General features: G+C 44.6%; 1 protein-coding gene across 7 annotated transcripts; it reads right to left on the reverse strand.

Annotated features, from left to right (window-relative positions):
- Nucleotides 1-3,844: 3,844 nt before the first annotated feature.
- LEMD2 (LEM domain nuclear envelope protein 2) lies at nt 3,845-17,833 on the reverse strand. Of its 7 annotated transcripts, none has more exons than XM_043500282.1 (11): nt 17,125-17,825; nt 16,934-16,971; nt 16,592-16,897; nt 15,539-15,579; nt 14,624-14,699; nt 12,827-12,903; nt 11,905-11,984; nt 8,843-8,988; nt 7,675-7,776; nt 7,478-7,580; nt 3,845-6,035 (listed from the first exon to the last, which is right to left on the reverse strand). In XM_043500282.1, exons 1-11 carry the CDS (start codon nt 17,775-17,777, stop codon nt 5,885-5,887), a joined length of 1,773 nt encoding a protein of 590 aa, XP_043356217.1. In that variant the 5' UTR covers nt 17,778-17,825; the 3' UTR covers nt 3,845-5,884. The 7 variants fall into 7 exon arrangements, with proteins under 7 accessions (XP_043356217.1, XP_043356215.1, XP_043356213.1 ...); XM_043500280.1 differs by having other exon boundaries at nt 17,086-17,825; XM_043500278.1 differs by having other exon boundaries at nt 16,934-17,826.
- Nucleotides 17,834-22,359: the final 4,526 nt, after the last annotated feature.

Below are 22,359 nucleotides of genomic sequence, written 5' to 3' on the forward strand. Positions count from 1 at the left end.
GGGCATAGCGAGCAGATCGAGGGACGTGATCGTTCCCCTCTATTCGACACTGGTGAGGCCTCATCTGGAGTACTGTGTCCAGTTTTGGGCCCCACACTACAAGAAGGATGTGGATAAATTGGAAAGAGTACAGCGAAGGGCAACAAAAATGATTAGGGGTCTAGAGCACATGACTTATGAGGAGAGGCTGAGGGAGCTGGGATTGTTTAGTCTGCAGAAGAGAAGAATGAGGGGGGATTTGATAGCTGCTTTCAACTACCTGAAAGGGGGTTTCAAAGAGGATGGCTCTAGACTGTTCTCAATGGTAGCAGATGACAGAACGAGGAGTAATGGTCTCAAGTTGCAATGGGGGAGGTTTAGATTGGATATTAGGAAAAACTTTTTCACTAAGAGGGTGGTGAAACACTGGAATGCGTTACCTAGGGAGGTGGTAGAATCTCCTTCCTTAGAGGTTTTTAAGGTCAGGCTTGACAAAGCCCTGGCTAGGATGATTTAACTGGGACTTGGTCCTGCTTTGAGCAGGGGGTTGGACTAGATGACCTTCTGGGGTCCCTTCCAACCCTGATATTCTATGATTCTATGATTCTATGATCCTGCCAGATGAATAGTGCCAGGTTTGTATGACAAGCTACAAGCAAAGGAGGGAAGATCTTTTAACATTAGTTGAGGGCTAACAGACCAAGCTGGAGGTACATAAACACTACAGGCCTGATCAAAACCACTAAATCAATGGAAAGACTCCCGCTAGCAACAGTGGGCTTTGGATCAGGACCTATCTGAACCCCCTAGGAATGGTCCGAGCTGCAGCAGTCTGCCTTTTACAGCCATAAAAATAACTTGCTCCAGAGAGGTTGTTTTTCGGTGAGGAAGCATGAGCCAGTGGTTAAAGCACAGGATGGGAAGCCCAGGGATCTGGCTTCCATCCCTGGCTCTATGTAGTCTTATGCAACTTGTTTTCCACCTTTTCTGTCACCAGTGGCACCTGTCTCACCATGGGGTTATGAGGCTTAATTCATTGGAGCTTTTCTGATGCATGTCCTGAAGGCACTGTACAAGTGCAAAGTGTCATTCTCTAAAGGCTTAACGAAGTTGCAGTGGAAACCCTGGAGCTGCTTGGGAGGGATCGCTTGAGACAAGGGGCCAGACCTCTGGAGGTGGGTCCCTTTGGACAGATTTCACTGGATGTTCTTTTTATTCTTTAGTTCATTTTGCTCTTTCCAGAAGAACTGGCACCGCTCCCTAACTATGCCTCCCATAAATAAAGCACAGCATCAGCTGTCATGTCAGTGGGAGACAAAACATTTAATAATATGAAAGCCTTTAAATGGAAGAAGGAAAAAAAAGATAAAAGGACAAATTTTATTTTAGATTCCTTGCTGGTACATATATATTTTTTTGACAAGGGGATGTGAGAGCTTTATCAGCCCACCATTTGAGGATTTATTCACAGAGTCCTAATGCTTACAGAGAGTGGGGGAGACTTTAAAAATGATAAAGTCAGAGCAAGTGGTAAGGAAAGCACTGAACAGGGGAGATCGATCAAGCGGCTGAATGACCATTTGGAAAATAGGGACAATTCTTCATCTTTTGTATAAGCACTTTGGGATCTACAAAGAGTGCTGTACAGGTATTTGGAACTGTCAGTACAGTTTTACAGAGCAAGCAGGAACTAGGGTTCCTAATGGAGACAGACCGTAAGGATAGCCTTAAACTAATTATATAGGGTTAAAGCCCTCTTCATTTTCAAAAAGTTATTACCCAAAGCTTCCCTCTGCCCAGTCTCCCAGGGATCATTACGGGCGAGTTCTTGGCAATTTGGTTTGAAGCAGGCAGACAGGTAGGTACACCAAACCCCCAGATTATTTCCTAACCCTGCATATATCCCAGCTGTAACTTGCAACCTATGCTGGGCACTAGCATCTAAACAGAAATGCAGTCTTGGAGGAGGGAGGTTTAACCTTTCATTAAGCACCACTCCTTTTTCTACCCTTTTCTGTTCAGATACCTTAGAAACAACAAGAGAGACACTTCAGAGAATATTTTCCAAGACAGTAAAGGAGCTAGGTACCCAATTCCTGTCAGCTTTCAATGGGAGATGGGCAGCTAATTCTCTTTTGTGCCATTGAAGATCTGCCTCTTTGTCACCAAGACATACATTACGAGATAAACATATCTCACCAAACCAGAGCCTATGAGTCAGCTGTGGCCATAGAAGTTAAGCATTGATGATTCAAAACTCTGCTCGTTTCAAGAGCCTGCTTGTGAAAGCCACTGTCAAGCTTGTGATGCACAGTCATCCTGACCCACAGGCTTCAGCTAACAGAGATGCATTAGAAATACTTAGGTGGATGAATACTCGCAGGAACATAGGGGCTTGCTCATGTTCTTGCAAGGTTTAGAAACTATTTCTACCTGGCAGGCTCTTTTGAAGGATGGCCTTTCAGGTATCTAAGAGGTGGGCTGGGACTTTCTGATCTTTTCCCTTCACTTGTCATGGTTATTTTCTCCCTGCTATCCTTGGCAGAAGTGCTACCATGACATGATTTTTCTACAGCAGACACACAAGGGTAAAGGAAATAGTACTACCGACCCCTCATAAAGCCATTTCAACAATAGGTCTCAAACTGCTTTACAAAGGAGGTCGGTATCATTATCCCATCTGTAAAATGGAAAAATAGAGGAGCAGAGAGGGGAAGTGACTTGCCCATGGTCTCCCAGCAAGCCAGTGGTGGGAACAGAATTTAGATCGCTTGAGTCCCAGTCCAGTACCCTATCCACCTGCTTCACAGGTTTTCCTACGATAGGTCTTGGCATTTGTATAGCCCTTTTCATCTGAAGATCTTATGCCACTTTGGAAAGGAAGGTGTCATCCTACTGTTAACTGAGACACAGAAGTAAAGTGACTTGTCCAAGGCATCACCGTGAGTCGGTGACAGACTGGAACAGAACCCAGGACCACGATTTTCAGAAGCGACTAATGATTATGGATGTCCAACCTGAGCTACCTTAAAGGGATCTGGCTTTCAGAGTGTCTGTACATGACACCTTAAACGCATGGCGCCCAGAGTCAATAGTCACTTTTAAACATATTACCCATCTCCTTGCTCTCATGTCTGCAGCTTTAACCACTGATGTTGTGGCCAAGTGTTGGTCAATCGGCTATTAGAAGTTAATGTTGGTAATATTTCATTACACATAAAGCTGTCATCTCCTTTTTCACAAGTGTCCACATAGGATTAATCCTTCTCAGTCTACACCTTTCACGAATATCATCATCATTTCCCAACAGAAATCAGTTTCACCTGCCTACAAATGTAAGTGCTCAGAATTGGCAATGAGAACGCAGAGGGAAAGATCTCTCCTGACTTTTACTGTAGCAGCGCGAACACCCACTAAATTGTGCCAAAGAGTTTAAAAACAAAGTAAACTTCAGGTAATATTTTGGATTGCAAAATGAGGATAAATTCAATGTTCAAACAAAAGCTGATAAAATGCCATTTGAAAACTGAAAAAACCCAAAAAACAAAAAAAAACCCAAAATAAAAAAAAAAAACCTGACAACAGCTATCAGGTTTTAGAGTAGCAACCATATTAGTCTGTACCCGCAAAAAGAACAGGAGTACTTTTGGCACCTGAGAGACTAACAAAGCTCCTGATGTGCTAAGACCACTGACTATCATGCTGACCAGTAGCTTCTCACTGGTTTCTTGTGCTTGCCTGTTGGCTCGTCTTATACTTAGACTGTAGGCTCTTTTGGGCAGGGACCATCTTTTTGTTCTGTGTTTGTACAGCGCCTAGCACACCTGGATCCTGGTCCTTGACTACTGCAATACAAACATTAATATATAATATTAACAAATTTATTCCGCAAATTAAATGTATAGACACAAGTTAAATGTGTAATAAATAGCACCAACTTAGTGAGATTCATCCTACAAAAAAAGAATTTCATCAACAGTACAAAAGATTAGTGCGGTGTTGGCCTTTTTTGCTCTAGATCCGGTGGTTTAAAAAAAATTACAAACCATATATATTTTAAAAAGACAGCAGGCACAATGGGAGTTTTCGCAAGCACCAATGGATATGAAGATCTTGTCCTAGCACATTAAAAGAATAAAGGCTGCCTTTGTTTTATCAATTGTTTTAATCAATAAGGGGGATTGATGGTTAATGTCTTGGACACAGCTGTTGAGTTTCCTCTTTTGTTCAAACACCTTGCCTATGCCATAAAAGGGAACATACGGGGATAAAATTCAACTCAGCATGGGATTTCTCCTACTTAACTAATAAGGCCTCCCGTTGCTTTGTTTCTGGATATTGCTTTTCTCTACTGAGTTTCTCTGACAAGCCAGCAAGATATATAATGAAACCGAGACAGTCAGCAGAATGCATAGGTGAAAAAGCCCCAGTAAGCCTTCAATCTTCAGCGTGGCCAGCAGGGGAAGCAGAAGTGCAAGCTTCATGGTTAGAACACACTTCCATACATTAAGGAACCAGTTCAACCCTTCCTGGGTACTTTATAAAATTACTTCTCAACGCAGTTCCATGGACAGGATTCAATGGCCTTGTCAAGCTTGCCTGCTGATCCCAAATCTTGAAGCAGCAGCTCTCCATGAACATGGGCACATGCATATTATATTTATGACACTAATGGAAATCAAATCCACTGGTTATAAGGGGTCAAATCACTGCTGGCATAAGGGGGTGAAGCCAACGGAGTTATGGCAGAAATGGATGTGGTCCCGGCTGTCTTAGTGGAGATTGGGATAACAAGTTTATGATGTTGGGAACCCTGAGAACAACGGTATCTCATCCCTGCCTAGGCCACTAAACTCCGGTGCTATTTTCTCCTCAAAAACAAACACTTCTTAATTGTACATAAAACCAAACATATGTAGCCAAACAGCTGTATATACAAACTACAATGCCTGCAGTGTTAATGAAGAATTGATCTCTGCTCATTAAGTGTTGTGGCATTGCCACATTAACTTCTGCAAACAAACCCTGCATCAACACTGTAAGCATTGTGTATCTGCTCTCCAAAAGAATTCACACACATTGCAGCTGCCCAGTATATACATGTACATTAACCCTGGATGTTCATTCCCAAGGGGTTTTTTTTTGTACATACAGAGTGATCATTTTTGGCTGCAGCCAAAAGAGCATGCTCCTTATGTACACCTGTGTTCTGTCATTTGCCACCTGTTCCCCCATTCCTGGTACAAGACAAAGCACAAGGAAAGCCAACACACAAAGCATAGGAGACCACCACCTCTCCTCCAGCCCCCCAAATCTCTCAAGGCACATGACACTGCCGTCACTCAATCCCACCCATCATTTGTAAAGGCAAAACAAATACAGAGCTCTTCTCTGTTAAGTGTCAGTTAAATGCTTCATTCCTGGCGTGCTAGGGAGATGAAAGCATTTTTTAAACTTCTGGATCCTAACTCCCATTCCTGATGTTTCCATGGGAAATATTAATTCTTTTAAAAAACATTTTCTGACAGGTAAAACCACTTGTTGGTCTTCCCACTGTAAAGATCAGCTTTAAACCTCCTACCCCTTGGGCAAAGAGATCCCTTGCGCCTTCCTATTAGATATTAAAGGGCGATTATATGTTTGTTTACTCATGGAGCTCAAACATTCACTGAACAGCTAGCTTTGGGGTGCTTCTGGCTCCTTCTCTAGCTCAAGTACATCTTCTTACAAGCCAAGATTATTGTCCTAAAAATAATCTGTTAAGTGTCTTTCAGAAATAGAGGGTAAGGGGGTCGGGGTGATTCTAAACCGAGAAAGTTAGAAATCCTGACCATCACTTCCCACCTCCAGAGAGGGAATTGTCCATTTGCACAGACTGAACCAATGGCTCTTCCTTTGCTCTGGATTAGTGCTCTGAATCGGAGACGTAAGAGGGCTGTGTCCATCTCCACACCAGCATATCCTCTCCTGCTATCCTGTGTGACTCCGTCTGAATCCGTGATTCATTTGAAGCCAGGAAGTCCACAGCTCTGTTCCAGACCCGCTTCATTTTTTTCCTGGAAGTAGCAGCAAAACGGAATAGTGATCTCTGCCTTACGTTTGCTTGCTTAGCACACTTGTCACTGCCTACAAAGTGACTCTTAACCTCCTCCCATTGCCTTCCAATAGACAGTAAAGGAGATCAAAACTAACATTCAGAGCTAATTCTGAGACAGTGCATTAAGGCACCAACTCTTTATACATGGTTCTAATACTGTGGAAGGTGAGCCCTTCAGGCAGTACAAGGAGGCTTATGGATTGCATAGAATTCCAAAATTGAATTGTGGTGCAAGGAGACCTCAATTAGTAATTATCCCCAAGGACACTGCAATGTTTGCAGAGCTCCCTTAGATTTTAGAACACAAAGTGGAGCTTGCCCCAGTTCTGGATCCGTGTCTAGTTGTGCTCCCAACTTTCTGTTCAGGACCCCATGCAGGTAAACAAGCTCAAACCTGTTTGATCAGATCAAACCACATCAGACCTTTTCCTACCAGTAGTACTGTGACTGATTAAGGATGAGAATGATTAAGGCTTTGTACTTCATAATAGCATGGATCTCAAAGTACTCTACAAAGTAGGGACGATCTCCATTTTACTGAAGAGGAAACTGAACTTTAGAGAGGAGGCAAATGGCTCACCGCAGCAAAGAAAAAAACAGGACCCCTGTCTACTAACTCCCCATCCTGTGATCCAGCTACTTGACCACGCTGCCTCCTTGAAGAGCAACAAACCCAGTAACCTACCTGTAACTGGACATAACTGTAACTCCTAGTTACATCTGCCTAACTGACAATTGCTTTGCTCTGGCCAGCGGGAAACCCAAATTTGATTAGTGAGCTTAGTCTCACTTCCATGGCAGGTAATGCACAGAGCCATTCAGGAAAGAGCTACTCTGATGCTCCGGCTACACACTGGGTGCCTCAATTCTGAAAGGCACAGCACTGCAGTCCTCCTGGCTAAATGATAGGACGGAGCGGTGGAGACGCTTAGGATAACATCTAATTCAAGTTTAGATGAAGGAACACAAACAGAACACCCAACAGCCAGGAAAAGCAAACAAAAGCCAATTTCTGCTTGATATGACTATGACAGGACACCTGTGAGTGTTCAAAACGTCAGCACTAGGAGAAGAGCTCTGTGTGGCTCGAAAACTTGTCTCTCGTCAACAGACATTGGTCCAATAAAAGATTGCCTCACCCTCCTTCTCTCTCTCTCTAATATCCTAGGACTGACATGGCTACAACTACACTGCATAGCACTAGGCTGGTCCCATTTATCCCAAGTGGGTTATAACAGTCTGGGTTATGTCAGAATCCGTTACAATCCCAAAGGTCAGACTCATTCCTCTAAAACTCCTCACAACCCGTTCCCCAACAAGTCTGCTTCCAGTCTGTTACCCACGAAGTGCACTATGACCCGAGCTGAAGGCCCCCTTCCTAAAGGGAAAGGATTTGCTCACCTGCTTTGGGGTGGGATGAGGGTATCGCGAACGTGAAGGATGCCTACATATGGGTATCGCTCCAACCTCTGTTCCCACTCTTTGTAGTGATCCTGGACAGCAACTGTAAGAGGAAACATAATACGGCAAATGGGGAGTGAAACTGAAACCAAGAGACCATTTTAAAATTAGATCGCCAAAGAGCAGTTGGGCTCTACCTATGATTTTCTTCACCATTTCATACATGGCCTGCTCCTCTTCTGCCATCTTCCGCCAGTGATACTTCAGGAGTAACAGGATCCCCCAGAGGGCAATTAGACCTACGAATGGAAGAACACAAATGGAAGCATGTGCACTCGTATATATGTGTTCAGTGGATGTTAGCTGCTCTATTTCCTACTCTTATCAGAGACGGATTTTGTTCTCTGCTAACCAGGGCCCGCCTGGAACTATATCTGCGTTATTCATGTTCTTTACTGTGGCAACCACAACTCATGGGAATTGTGAAATGGACAGTGCCTGGAGTCAAACTCCCAAGGGGAGGGATTTCTTGGCAGACCTCACCTGTAGTGTTCCCTTCCGCCAGAAAAATCAGGATGACTACTAGTCTCTACGGCATTAAAATTCAAGACCCCTCACTTTGACAGAGCCCACCCCACAATAATCCAGAAGAACAGTCGTGCTTCACTGCTCTCGAAATAAGGGGTCAGAAAGGAGAGGAAGGAAGGCCTTGTGGGTAAGGCACCAGACTGGGACTCATGAGATGTAGATTTAAGTCGTGACTTTGCCACCAATCTCCTTTATGACCATGAACAGGTCACTCAGTCTCTCTGTGCCTCAGTTAGCCATCTGTAAAATGGGAATAATGATTCTTCCTTTGCCTGTCTTGTCTATTTAGATTATAGGCTCTTCACACAGTGAGTTCCTGCCATGCTGTGTCTGTACAGCACCTAGCAGTTGGGCCCTGATCTCAACTGAAGCATTTGGGCACTACCACAATACAAAAAGTTGACAAAAAACAAAGAAATACTCCAACTCATTAACAGTGATGCCAGAAGACTGAACAATGTTGTACAAGGAAGGGATGAGAACTGAATCTTTGGGCAGGTTGTTAATAGACTAATTTTGCAGGCCATCACAACGAATGCTTGAGAAACACTTAAATGAGACAGACAGCTGATGTACTTGCTGGTTTGAAATAAAGGAAAAGCACTTACTGCAGGACAATGGGTCTCTACAGGTCTCCTTCTATTGCTAGATCACAGATTAATTAGATAGAAATCAACTCACCAAGAGAATTCCTTTAACATTTATCACTAGTTTAATGTGGTTGTGGGAGTGGGTATACAGACGGGGAAAGCTCAGCTATTAAGGCTAAAGGCTTACTCCAGAAGAAGATGAAAAGGTTCATAATGGCGATGCTTATTGCCCGGCGGAAACGACAGCCTAACCCCATCCGAGGACGGGTGGATTCGAGGCACACCACCTGGTCTACACTGGTAACCGGTTCTGATGGGTCTTCCCCTTTTAACCTGATGGGAAAAGGCAGAAAACCACCTCTGAAGAGTGCAGAGACTTCAATCAGGATAAGGTAAGCAAACACATTGCAGCAGCTGTAACTCTTTCAGCACACCATGTAGAAAACATTAAAGCATTCTTACTACTGGTCTTTCCAGAACATTTCAGCACTGGCTGCTTAGCACGGGAGGAATATGGCTTTAGAAAAGGCAGCAGAATCAGAACTCCCACTGGTAAACTGAAGACTCCCTCTGCAGACGCTTTGACAGCACTTCTCAGGGTGCAGAAGATTAAACTTTAAATTGGATTCCCATCTCCCAGCATAGAGAAATGGAAATGTTTACTGAGTCACCCATCAGCAGTTGTGCAGAGAGCAGCTGAGAGAGTGTGAATGTCTGTGGAGCCTGCACTATTTTCCTTGCTACAGATGAGCATAAACAGTTTAGCTGGAAAAGTGACACCAAATCAAATATGGCTAACGTAAACCAGACACAACCTTGGAAAGCATTTATGGCACAGTTCATAACACATTCCCAAATTCATTCGTACATCTACTATGCAATCAGATACCCTTTGCACTTATAGCATAGATAGATAGATCAATCTATATCCATGTTTGCTTCCTTCTTGGATCTATTAAATCAGTAGGCATTAGGTAAATCCAACTGAAAGTGCTCCAATTTGTAAGAGATGGATTAAGATTTTTTTTTTTAAAGCTATCAATTCACTCTAGAGATGTAATGAATAGCCCACTGTAGACAGGTAGTGCAAATTACTTGAACCCTTAGTCCAGCAGCATACAAATAAGCCACTGGCAGGTTATAGTTTTTTAACTGAGCCTTGCTGTAATTGGAGACACCCAACTGTTTCACAGCCACTTTGTCTGATTTATAGTCCAAATCTTAAATGAATTACTAAACACAGTGATCTTATTTTGTTCTGCTTTTACCCATGCAGTGTCAAAATAACTTCACATAATGTCTGTGAAAAAGCCAACAGCAGGTTTTTAGCACACTCTACATTCTTACTGAGTTTCATAAAGAGCTGCCAAACACTGGATCAATTTGGCGAGCTGTTGATTAAGTTGTTAAGAATGCACCTGAAGAAGTGGGGTTTTTTACCCACGAAAGCTTATGCCCAAATAAATCGGTTAGTCTTTAAGGTGCCACCAGACTCCTTGTTGTTGGGGTTTTTGTTTTGTTTTTTTTTTTAAAATAAAGAAACAGACAACACTTGGAACATTGGATTACAGCAGTAGCTGTATGGGGCAGGTTGGGAGAAAAAAAATGGAATTCTACTCAAGCTATGCACACAACTCCAGTGTTTCAGCTGAAATGAGTTAAATAGCAGTGAAAGAACTAACTATATTGACATTTCAATCATCATTACTTGACCCCAGAGTTAATACTGAATGGAGACAGGTCACATCTTTGAGAGTTATGTTAGTATGTCCACTGACTCAGGAAGATAATACTGCATTGGGTTAACATTCTGAATGTTATATTCAACTATAAGGGCTATAGGCTTAACATTTTGTTTCCCTGCATCATTAAATCATTCAGAAACTCATAGAATCATGAGATGTGCTGGTATGGCACAACAATACATGCTAGCTCAATCTAATCTCCGATAACTGCAAAGGGGGCAACTTCAGATTGCTAATATTTTCCCTCCTTGACAGTTCTCCAAAATAAGTTCGCTTTCAAACAACATATCTGCGTTTTGGCGCCTTAAACTATGTTTATAGGGGGTCCCTGCCTACACTTAGTTGTTCTTAATATCTCCCACACAGTCCATGAGGACATCCGAATGAGACAGGCAGAGGAGTCTTTATAAATGTACAGAAAGCACTTATATAGCATTTTATATTTTTCAAAGGGCTGAACAAAACCTTAAGCTGATTTTCACAGGATGATGATTTCTAACTAGACAAAATTCAAGATTGTCAAACACAAATTTTCCTCTCTCCCCTCTCAAGCGTTAAAATCATGGCTGTCCATGAGGAACTATTCTATCTCACACAGATCCAGCGCCCGGTGAAGGTAATGGGAGCCTTTCTATTGATCAGGTATTCTGCTAGTAATACATACTAATGCTGACACTCTGAAGATGCCATTCAGAATTTTCTTTTTAAAATAGCAAGCTTCATCCTCAGATCCCACAGCATTTTACTCACTACCAGGATTGCTTCAGTCACTACTGAAATTCAGTCACCACAGTGGTGGAATGCAGCTGCACATTAGAACACCAAAGCAGCATTTGCAGCAGAAATACTGGAGAGAGCAGTATCCAGTGGAAAGCGCTGGGGAGAATTTTAAAGGCAGATTATAATCACACAGATTTGGAACACGGGCAGGACATGTGGACTAACACTTCAAATTTTTTTGCAGCGCTGTTGTAGCAGTGTTGATCCCCGGATATTAGAGGCACACAGTGGGTGAGGGAATATATTTTGCTGGACCAACGTATGTTGGTGAAAGAGACAAGCTTCCGAGCTACACAGACCTGAAGTAGAGCTCTGTGCCACTTGACAGCTTCTCTCTTTCACCAACAGAAGTTAGTCTAATAAAAGGTATTACCTCACTCCTAAATCTTGCAGTAAGTGCCAAGGGATCTTTAATAACCACTAGAATTCAGGACCTCAGATTTATCCGTCATCTGAAAGACAGCAGCTCTACGAGCACAACGCCGGGACACTGACTCAGGAAAGAACATCACCTACCGAATCATCAACAGTTACTGCAGCACGCTACTTGTAATTTGGAGGTTCTCCCATTCAAGTACTGACCACCCCAATCCTGGCTTATTTTACGAGATCTAACAGGACAGGCGACATGCCAACAAGCCAATATACATTAAATATCAAATTACATAAGATCAGCCAGTGCTGTGAATTATAACTTGAACAGCTTGTGCAGCCACTCACTCACCATATCCCTAAATCATTGTTACTGTTCAGTATCCATTGTAGGGCATCTTCAAACTTCTCTGGGGAACTGCCAGTTACATTCTACATGGAAGAATCCATAAGAAGATTAGTTCTGCACTCATTTGAGAAGATGGAACAACATTGTTGCCTTGCTGTAATGGGAGAAATTGCTCTACCTGCATTTTTTTTTTTTCTAGATAACCTCTTATCAATATAACTAACTCGGCAAACTGGCAGAGAGGCAAACCAAATCTACAGACTGGCCTGGAATCTTGACTAGAATTTATAACTTGGTACATCATACAGGAAGCACACCATAAAACAATATTCTCCTTACATTTCCGAGACTAACTGCTAAATACAACATAATCTTGCTGACAGTCTTCTTTGAAGAAGTGGAACGTTAGATCAAAACAGCCTGCCTCCTATCACTTTGGGGTAAGTTGGGGAAAACCTTACTGCTTCCATTCCCCAATACAGGGACATTTCTGGCATCAAAAGACTGACAACCAACGTGGAGCAACAATCATTAGTTAAAAAAATCATTAGTTAAAAATCCGATGAAGTGAGCTGTAGCTCACGGAAGTTTATGCTCAAATAAATTTGTTAGTCTCTAAGGTGCCACAAATCCTCCTTTTCTTTTTGCGAATACAGACTAACATGGCTGCTAATCTGAAAACAATCATTAGTTAGATTTACAACAGCTAAATTAGTGTTGACAGAGAGATGGAGTAGAAGATTGTTTTCTGAAAGAAATGCGGAAAACAGGACTGGCCAAAGGAACAGCTGGAAAGATTGGAAAGACTCAGAACTGGATGAAGAAATGAACCAGATGGTACATTGTTTTATAAAGCAATAAATAACAGATAGAAAGAAATTAACTACAATACACAACAATTAACACTCATTCCAATCCTACTTACCGCCACATAATCCTTTGCTTCACTAACCAGAATGCATTTACTTTTTAGCTTCTCAGGGTTTCCACACTCAAAACTACCTAGAAAACAAGTCAAATAGATGGAAACAACCCTGAAAAAAAAAACAACTCTTAGACAATCAGGAAATGCCCTCAACCATCTGGAAGTGTTATTGTTTTAAATCAAAAAGAAAAGGAGTACTTGTGGCACCTTAGAGACTAACAAATTTATTAGAGCATAAGCCGATGAAGTGAGCTGTAGCTCACGAAAGCTTATGCTCTAATAAATTTGTTAGTCTCTAAGGTGCCACAAGTACTCCTTTTCTTTTTGCGAATACAGACTAACACGGCTGCTACTCTGAAACCTGTTTTAAATCAGTTTTAGCTGTAGCCAAAATGTTTACAAAGAAGATTGGAGTTAAATATTCTAGCCAGATAATTTTATGACCTTTAATTAAATTTGTAGCTACTGTATATAGGCTAAGACAGGGGTTCTCAAACTGGGGCTCGGGACACCTCAGGGGGTCACAGGGTTCTTACATGGGGGGTTGTGAACTGACAGCCTCCACCCCAAACCCCGCTTTGCCTCTATCATTGATAATGGTGTTAAATATTTTTAACTGACTTAAATTCAGAAGTCATAGAAATCATAGAATATCAGGGTTGGAAGGGACCTCAGGAGATCATCTAGTCCAACCCCCTGCTCAAAGCAGGCACAATCCCCAATTTTGCCCCAGATCCCTAAATGGCCCCCTCAAGGATTGAACTCACAACCCTGGGTTTCGCAGGTCAATGCTCAAACCACTGATATAAAAAGTGTTTTTAATTTATAAGGAGGGGTCACACTCAGAGGCTAGCTATGTGAAAGGAGTCACCAGTACAAAAGTTTGAGAACCACTGGGTTAAGATAAGGGAAATCAAATGTATTGCTTCAAGGTATACGCTACACACCACAGTAGCCAAGAAGAATACGGCCATCTCACTCTACAAAACTGCACATTTGGCCAAATGCATTAGGGACACTTTCCATCAGGTATGGCGGATGTTCAACTTAACTGAACTTAAACTTAACAAACCCAGACCATGAAATCCTGACTTGAAAAGAAGTCAGAACAGATGTATTAAATAATGGCTACTATGCTTTTGAGTACAAATTTTCAAAAGTGAGTTAGGCACTTAAGAGCATAAGACTCATTGAACATGTACAGGAGTTGGACTCCTAAGTTACTTTTCAAAATGGACCTCAAGCACTTTTGACAATTCTATCCATTAGCACAATATTAATAAAGGTTTGCTTGACTGAATAATGAGAAAATGTAAGAAATTTCTAACTGCATTTCCTTTTCCAACATGAAACCATTAGTCATTGACCTGGGCAGCCACTTGTATTCTAATGTCTGGTTGGACTGTTTTGGCCAGTGCTCTAAGCCAATGTTTTATGTAAACATATAGAAAAGTTCTGCTGTTAGACTGGGGTGTCTTGCAAGCATTTGAGGCACTGGGGTAAAAAAAAACAAAACAAAAAAAACAAAAAAAAAAGTTATAAAGTTGAGTGTTTGCATCTCAAATTCCCCATATATAATCTGCAAATAAGGCCGCTGCCATACACAGACAGGTACCTTTGTAGAGACATAAGTGCATTAGTAAAGCACAATTCACATTTAAAGAAAACATTTCCTTCACCTTTTGCCTGCTTTCTCAGTACTCCTCAAGTCATTTGCACAAGGAAAACGTCCAGCCAGCTGGGAGATGCAATTTGCTCAACCCTCCTAAGTGATTTATAATGACAATCAGAACTCACCAGCTTGTATTGCCAGGTAGTTATACAATTCATACAGCATGGCCATTAAAATGTCCTTCTGTTTAGCTTGACAGAACTGAAAGTCAAAAATAGATAATAAACATCAATAGCAACAAGATAGCAATTAGATCAGCCAAAATACAAAAATAAAATACGAACAGACATGTATGTTCAGTTGTGCTCTACTTCATCTTGGTATAATTAAAATACAGGATTACTGAGGCAAAAAGTCTCAGGGCCCAATCCTGTACATTGCTGAGCACCTCCTGTGAAATGCAAATTCCTTCAATTCCCAATCATCATAACCTTCTACTCCAACAGCAGCTGAGGGAGCGGTTCCTTCAAGCTCAGGTACAGTAAATAGATCTATGATATACTTCCCCAGAACATCACAAGAGACCAACTATCAATTTACCAGCATATATCACCACTCTGAATTTGATACAAAATTCCGTCTCTCTCAATAGTACATTGTGGAATAAATCAGGGCTGCATAAACACATCTCAACAGAGATTAGGGATTTAGCTTTATTAAAGCATCTATTAGAAAAGATGACTATGTAGGCAAAATCTCTGTCACAAATCAAAGTCACTTCTGTTACAATTAACTAAAGAAAATAACACCAAGTGATTCAGATCTTCAGTAGCTTAAATCTATAACTTTCAGATTCTTCTATACAGTCACAATCTAGTCTGGCCTGCAAAAAAAAAAAAAAAAAAAAAAAAAAAAAAAAAAGCCTATTAAATCTAACTTTAGTAAACCACTAAATTCCTCCTGTAAAATGATTCAGGCTATTTGGCAGTGATATTGACAGTAACTGATTTGTGAAATTTGCGAGAATAGTTAACCGTCTTTGAGATGCCTGCCCCTACAGTAAGGATTTTTTTAAAAACGAACTTTAAATTTACACTTACATCATCTGTCCTTGTCTCACAATCCACAGTTAACAGTTTAACTGAGAGAGAGAAGAAAATAAGGGTTAGTCAGCTGGAAAATAAAATCTTTGACAGACAAAATAACTAGTGGTTAAAGCAGTGATTAAAAATAGCTACTTTTAAAGCATCCGATTCTTCTACCATTCATCCTATTGAGTATTACCTTACTAATCAAACAGTGCTATTGAAACAACTAAAGTAGGCCATATCGAAACCTAAATTAGTAACACACACATATCAGGGCAGAAACAGGGAATTTTGTTCAGTAAGCAAATAGTTTGGAGTTTCTAAACCATTTTGCAAATAATTCTAGAGAGAAGAGATGTTTTATGCTTTTGCAGTATTCACTGACTTTGAGAAAACAGGGCAGCCTGCTCACCTAGTCAATGCACAAAACACCTACACCCGTGTTGCGTTTTGGCAACCACACTTCGCAACCTCCTTCCACAAACCCTATTCCTTCATTTTGGAACCAGACAAACAGAAGATTTCTGTGAATTTAATCTAGCAGGAGACTTAATCTGCTACAGTAGGGACCTAGGATGTCACTTTTTTTGCATATTTAAGATTAAATGTTCTTGGAGGTAAGCAGCAGAAGGCAATTTCAAGTCTTATACTTTTGAAGTGGTCAAGATCAAGGACACTGGATGACTGTGCTTTGTATAAAATGACATTAAAATAGATGGGCAATTATACAGGCAGTACATCATTATAATGGATCATAAAATATGTCCTCATTGCTAGATGAAAATTTAACTCCCCATAAAATCTATGGTTTTGAAGAATCTCAAGCCAAGTTCACTTGAGGAAAAAAAACAAGCCAACCACAAGACTCTTTTCCATGACTAAGAAGGTGCCCCAGGGAAGGGGATTGGGGAGACAAGAGGCAAAGACAACATGAGGAGAGGGAGAAGAAAAATAAATGCACTGAAGATGGACAATAGGGGGGATGGAAACAAGAGGAGACTGAAGAGAAAGAAGGAGAGAAAGAGGGGGGAGGCGATTTAAAAATGTGTTTAATCCCCCACGTACGGTTCTCCTCTGCCCCCAGAGACCAGCCTGGCCTGATCATCTTCACCCAGAGGATGCCTAGGAAAATCACCAACAGCACCAGGGTGGCCAGGTACAGGAACCAGGAAAGGCAGAACTCCAGACCCCTACCCTTTCCTACTGCACCCTGCTTGGGGGCTGTCAACTGACTTCTGGAGGTTAACCCTTCTCCCCCTGTCCTCCATGGGATCCTGCGGATTAATCCCCCTACTACTGTTGCTGTCCCTCCCTGGGTGCTGGGGGTTAAGCCCCCATCTCTTGTCCGCCACTGGGTGCTGGGGGTTAGCCTCCTTTCCGTCCCCCACTGGGTGCTGGGGGTTAGTCCCCCATCTCTTGTCCGCCACTGGGTGCTGGGGGTTAACCTCCTTTCCATCCCCCACTGGGTGCTGGGGGCTAACCCCACATCCCTCGTCCCCCGCTGGGTGCTGGGGGCTAACCCCACATCCCTCGTCCCCCGCTGGGTGCTGGGGGCTAACCCCACATCCCTCGTCCCCCGCTGGGTGCTGGGGGCTAACCCCACATCCCTCGTCCCCCGCTGGGTGCTGGGGGCTAACTCTCTTTCTATCTCCCACTGGGGCCTGGGGGCTAACCTGACATCTCTTGTCCCGCATTGGGAGCTGGGGTTGAACCCCCTTTCTGCCCCCCACTGGGGGCTGGGGGCAAGCCCCCCGGGGGCTGCTGTCTTCCCCAGAAGGGCCCAAGGGTTTAGCCCCCCTGTTACATCCCTGTGGGGGGGCTCCTCCTCCTCCTCACTCTCCCTACGGCCCTGGCTATGGGCCCGGTGGGCCAGGGGGCTGAGGTGGCGGCGAGGGCCGGAGGCCGAGGCCGGCTCAGGCCTGGGGGCACCGCCTGCGCTCTGGCTCCTCCGGCCGGCCGCCGCCTCCGCCCGCAGGCGGCTCAGCTTCTTGGCGTAGAGCTCGCGGGTGGAGTCGGTGATAGGCCCCGGCTGGAAGCCCAGGGCCCGCAGCTCGCTGCCGAGCTCGGCGTCGGCCAGGCCGGCCAGGCTGCGGGCCGCTGTCTCCCCCGGCCGGGGCCCAGGCGCCCTCTGCGCCCGCAGGCGGCTCAGCTTCTTGGCGTAGAGCTCGCGGGTGGAGTCGGTGATAGGCCCCGGCTGGAAGCCCAGGGCCCGCAGCTCCCTGTCGAGCTCGGCGTCGGACAGGCCGGCCATGCCCGGAACTGCCGCCCAAGCGGGGCCTAGGCCGGAAGCGCCCTGCGAGAGGGGCCGCCATCTTGGGAGAGGCGGAAAGGCGGCCGCTAGTCTCCATCTTGGGAAGGTCACTATAAGGGCTTTGTGACGCCTGGACGGGCTGGTGCGTCCGCCATCTTGGAAAGGTCAACTATTCCCAGACACCTCCCGTGGACGCCATCTTGTGGAGGTCAGAGCTCTGGTCCCAAGGGCTCTCTCTTAAGCCCTTATCATGCAGGGGCTGGGCGGGAAGGATGTTTTGTGCCCTTCCCAGGAAACAAGTTACACACAGGGGGAGGTAGGGAGGGGGAGGTGGCTAGCTCAGCCTTTTATTTGTGATTGAGCCAGCAAAATGCCCTCAGATCACAGCTTCCAGATGACCCATCGGTGGCACATGGCATTGCCGGGGGGCGACACTTGGACGCCACGTGGCATTGCCGAGGGTGACCGATGAGATGTTGCATTGCCGTGGGGCGATGCTTTGGTGGCAGTGCCGTCATGGCGGGGGGGGGCCTTTGGTGCCAGGCTGCAGAGTGACATGACGTTGGCCTTTGCTGCTGGGTGACAGGTGGACACTGCTAGGCGCCTTGGCAGCAGCCTCTTTGCACCCTATGCCATTGCTGAGCAGGTTGCTGTTTTATGCCACCTTTCAATACAGCAAGAAGAGGTGCTTGAGGTGTCACCGGGGTGCAACCAGATTTGTCCCCTGAGATAAAATCCAGGCACCCTAAATTGCCTCTGCTTTAAAAGCAGTCTCTCTTGTGCCGTTTATTTCCCCAATGAACATTTGGTTGCTGATCAAAGATAAGTGGAACAGGTAGGAATGGCCTTCACGCGAGGAGACCCAGCCTTGAGAACCGCCGACTGAAAATAGTTTGACGCCAGTGAATCCAGAAAAGTTTGGTAACTCTGCCCCTTCCCATGCCCTTAGTTGTGTGTCTTATTGTGTTCAGAGCCCTTCCTGTTTTCAGAGACCACTCTGAAATACAGACTCATGGACTTTAAGGCCAATCCTCAATCCTGCCCCCATCTACCTTCGCAGGCTATTTTCTTTAAGGAACTGATTGTTTTGGTCCCGTGAGTGAACATATAAGACAGGTTTCATCATAATTCCTCTTGGGTCTTACCTCTGCAGTTGAATGGCAGCTACAGTGGGATAATTATATAGATAATTATGACTGGGTTGGCTCGTCTTCATCAGTGAGTAGAGGGGTCCCAGAACTGGCTGGTGAGAAAGGGAGGTGTGGGGGGGGGGAGCAATTTGTGGCTTCACCACTTCATCCCTACCACACAGAAGGGAGGATGAGAGGGACTGGATGAGGAATGCGTAGGGTCTGACCTTATGCAAGACGAGGCCTCCATCCCCTGTGTAGGCTTAGGTAGGCTGGCACCCCTCCTCCTCCTGTGGAGCCCAATCCCCCCCTTATAGAAAACTAGTGCAAACTGCCCACTTACCCTTGCTAAAGGCGCACAGATACCACAGTGATGGACACAGTCTAAGATGATTGATGGCGACTTCTGTTTGAGTCTGTAGATTGTCCCGTAGTACCATTAGCTGCTAAGCAGCTACCTGTTTATTCCCAGTATCTCACCCAGAGTGCAGATTATAGAGACTGGTGGGTCTGCTAGTTGTAATTTCTACAGGCCCTTTTCCTGTCACTCCTGCTCACATTTGTGGTACCGTAGTCCATGAGTAGCCCCACTGATTTCAATGGGGTTACATGCAAAGTGAGGTGCCACCCTGACGGAATCAGGCCCTAAGTAGTTTGCAGAGCCAGTCAGGCTGAGATGTTCAAAGCCATCTAAGTCTGGATACCCAGTTCCCATCAAAGTGAATAGAAACTGGGCCTTCAAGTCCCTGTGATGACTTTGAACATCCCTGCTTTAGTTACTGTAGGATCGACCATGGCTGAGACTAACATGGCCACATGGGGGAGCAGGGAGAAGTTACCCCCCCCCCAACACGACTTCATTAGACCTGCCCAGATTGTGGTAGTGGGCCAGCCTGAGCGGCTTCTCTGATGCTGCCTACCTGCAGGGAGAAGAAGGTTTGAGTGAGTAGACAGATGTGGAGTCGTGGCTGCACCATCCCCATGCACCTCCTGGATGCAGCGGGGGGAGTATCCCACACCATAAAAAGGGGTGTAGTAGATTAACCCCCACCCAATAAAAGAGGGGAGGTAGCTGCAAGCCCTGACCCATCTCTCTAGAGTTGCATGGTATTTAGACAGCAATCCTTCATACCGAGCACTCTTCACTTACATTGGATACTCACAGGGTATTTGTGCCTGCCAGACACCCCATCACTCATGAGCGCAGCACAGGTGTGCCTGGAACTTTTCTTATCTCTGGCCAGATCGCGTGACATGTCCTGACTCTGCCTGGCTTTCTGAGGAGGTTAAGACTCTGTATTTAGTTCCTCTTTTTCTTTTCTCCACCCTCCAGCTTAGCTAGAGAAAAATTTGATCCTTTTCTTGAGAGGTGAGTTCACAGCTACCCACGTATCGGCTTGCGGCAAGGTAATGGAGTTTGCTGCCCTGGAAACTGGATGACCTGCTGCTAGTGCAAGGAATTATTTGAGCTGATGATGGTAATCGAATGCTGACAATAGGAGGAAAAAGGGAAAGGAAAAGAACCGACACTTCTAAGCAGCCAGCCAGGATGCTGTGCATACAGATGGGTGCAAGAGCCAGCTTTCTGTTTTGGTTCATTACAGGGGTGTGCATCAGAGGCAGGCAGCTTGAAGGGAAAGGAAAAGTGAGTGTTTGTGTACAGAGAACCAGGAGAAAGGAGAAGGCTAGTTAAAGAGACCCTGTCAAAATAGGTCAGGCCTAGAAAGGGGCCCGCTCTGATGATGGCAAGGATTAGAAAATTGACTGCACAGATGGCCCCTTCTTACTGCTCAGAACTGTTTCGTGTGTGTATTTGGAGCCAGATCAGACAGACAGGGACAAAAGTATGTTCTCATTCTCTCTCTCTCTGTAACTTCTCTTAGCCCTGCAGAGCTATTGGAGAGGGAGCTGGGTTCTACTCCAGCTTGTGCATCAGCTGAAGAGTCATGAGCTAAGTACAGACTGGCAAAACCATCTTCTGCCCACGTAAAAATCTGAAGGGGGAGTTTGCACCCCTTAGAGCCACAACTGGATCTCATGCCTCCTGCATGGGAGACAGGGTTACCATGTCCATGGCACCAACTGCCCCTCCCTTAGACTCCATGGAAGCCTCCTCAGGTTGTGGTCTCCCCAAGAGATTTTGTCTTGGCCCCACTGCCAGCCCTGAGGACAAGGCTCAAGTAAGCTGCTACAGCCAGAGGCTCTTTTGGGCAACCTCTGCACTGGGCAGTGTCCCTGCATGGCGGGAGCCCCAGGGGCATCTGCCAACTGGGGAAGCCCTCACAGGGCAGCATCACAAAGGGCGTGATGAAAGAGATTGGGCAGGTGCAGCCTTGTGCCTGGAGCAAATTGGAGACCCACACAGCTGTCAGGAGAGCTGCAGGGCATGGAAGCAGAACCTCCTAGGTCTTCCTTCAAGAAGAGCCTCACCCAGTTTTCCTTCCCTATCCCGTGGTTTTCCCCTTGTAGGAGGGAACAGCTCAGGTTTGTAGAGAATGCCCCATTAAGAACAACATGCCAGTCTCTGATCTCACTTATGCTGTAAATCTGGTAAGTCAGTGGGCCAGATCCTCAACTGATGCAAACTGGGTTGGCCCCATGGAAAGCTGATTTACACCCGCCAAAGATTTGGCCCTATGAGACCACACCGTTTTCATTTCAGCCTTGCTGAATGCATCACATTTATTATCTTCCCTCCTCAGATTCAGTTATCAGTGATTTTATAGTGTAACCTGCCCCTTCAGCAACAATCCCTGCAAAACTCCAGCTACTTTAGCCTGATCAGTCTGTGCAGTGGAAATATGTGTTTGAATTTCATGTTAAAGCTGGCAAGCACTCCTGACTACATGTACTGTTATATGGGAGGAGATTTATCTTCTCCTAAGGGGGGACCGGCTTTCAAAACACAAAATATAGAGCAGTTCCAATTGCATGTGTGTTATTTTGGCACTAATACTGCAGCTATTTAAATGATCCACAGTGACAGCAGAATTTATGTTAAATTGAGAGGATAAAATTGGATTGGAATTGGATACCTGTCACTCAGACATATCATTTGTCTCACTATTTCACACCTTACAGATGTTAAATTCCATGGTACCTATAGAATGACTGTTCTTAATTAAGCAAAAGGCATGTAAATGAATCGTAATGAATATTACATTAAATTAACCATTTACATTCAGTTGCGTTTGCAAAGTAGGAATAAACATGGATCTGTGTGTTATTGCAAGGCAGAAGTGAGCATGGACGATAAGCCGTGTGTACTCACAGCGTAGTAGCTATGGGTAAAGTGCACCTGTCAGTAAGATGGATTTTCATATAGTTATGATGAAGTATTGCCATGATATGTGGTCTAGCAGGAGGACATGTTCTGTAGTGATTAAAGCAGGGAACTGTGAGTCAGGACTTCTGGGTTCTGTTCCCAGCTGTGGGAGTGTGTGTCCTCTAGT

This window comes from Dermochelys coriacea, chromosome 21 (assembly GCF_009764565.3).
Source record: "Dermochelys coriacea isolate rDerCor1 chromosome 21, rDerCor1.pri.v4, whole genome shotgun sequence".
NCBI classification, from domain to species: Eukaryota; Metazoa; Chordata; order Testudines; family Dermochelyidae; genus Dermochelys; species Dermochelys coriacea.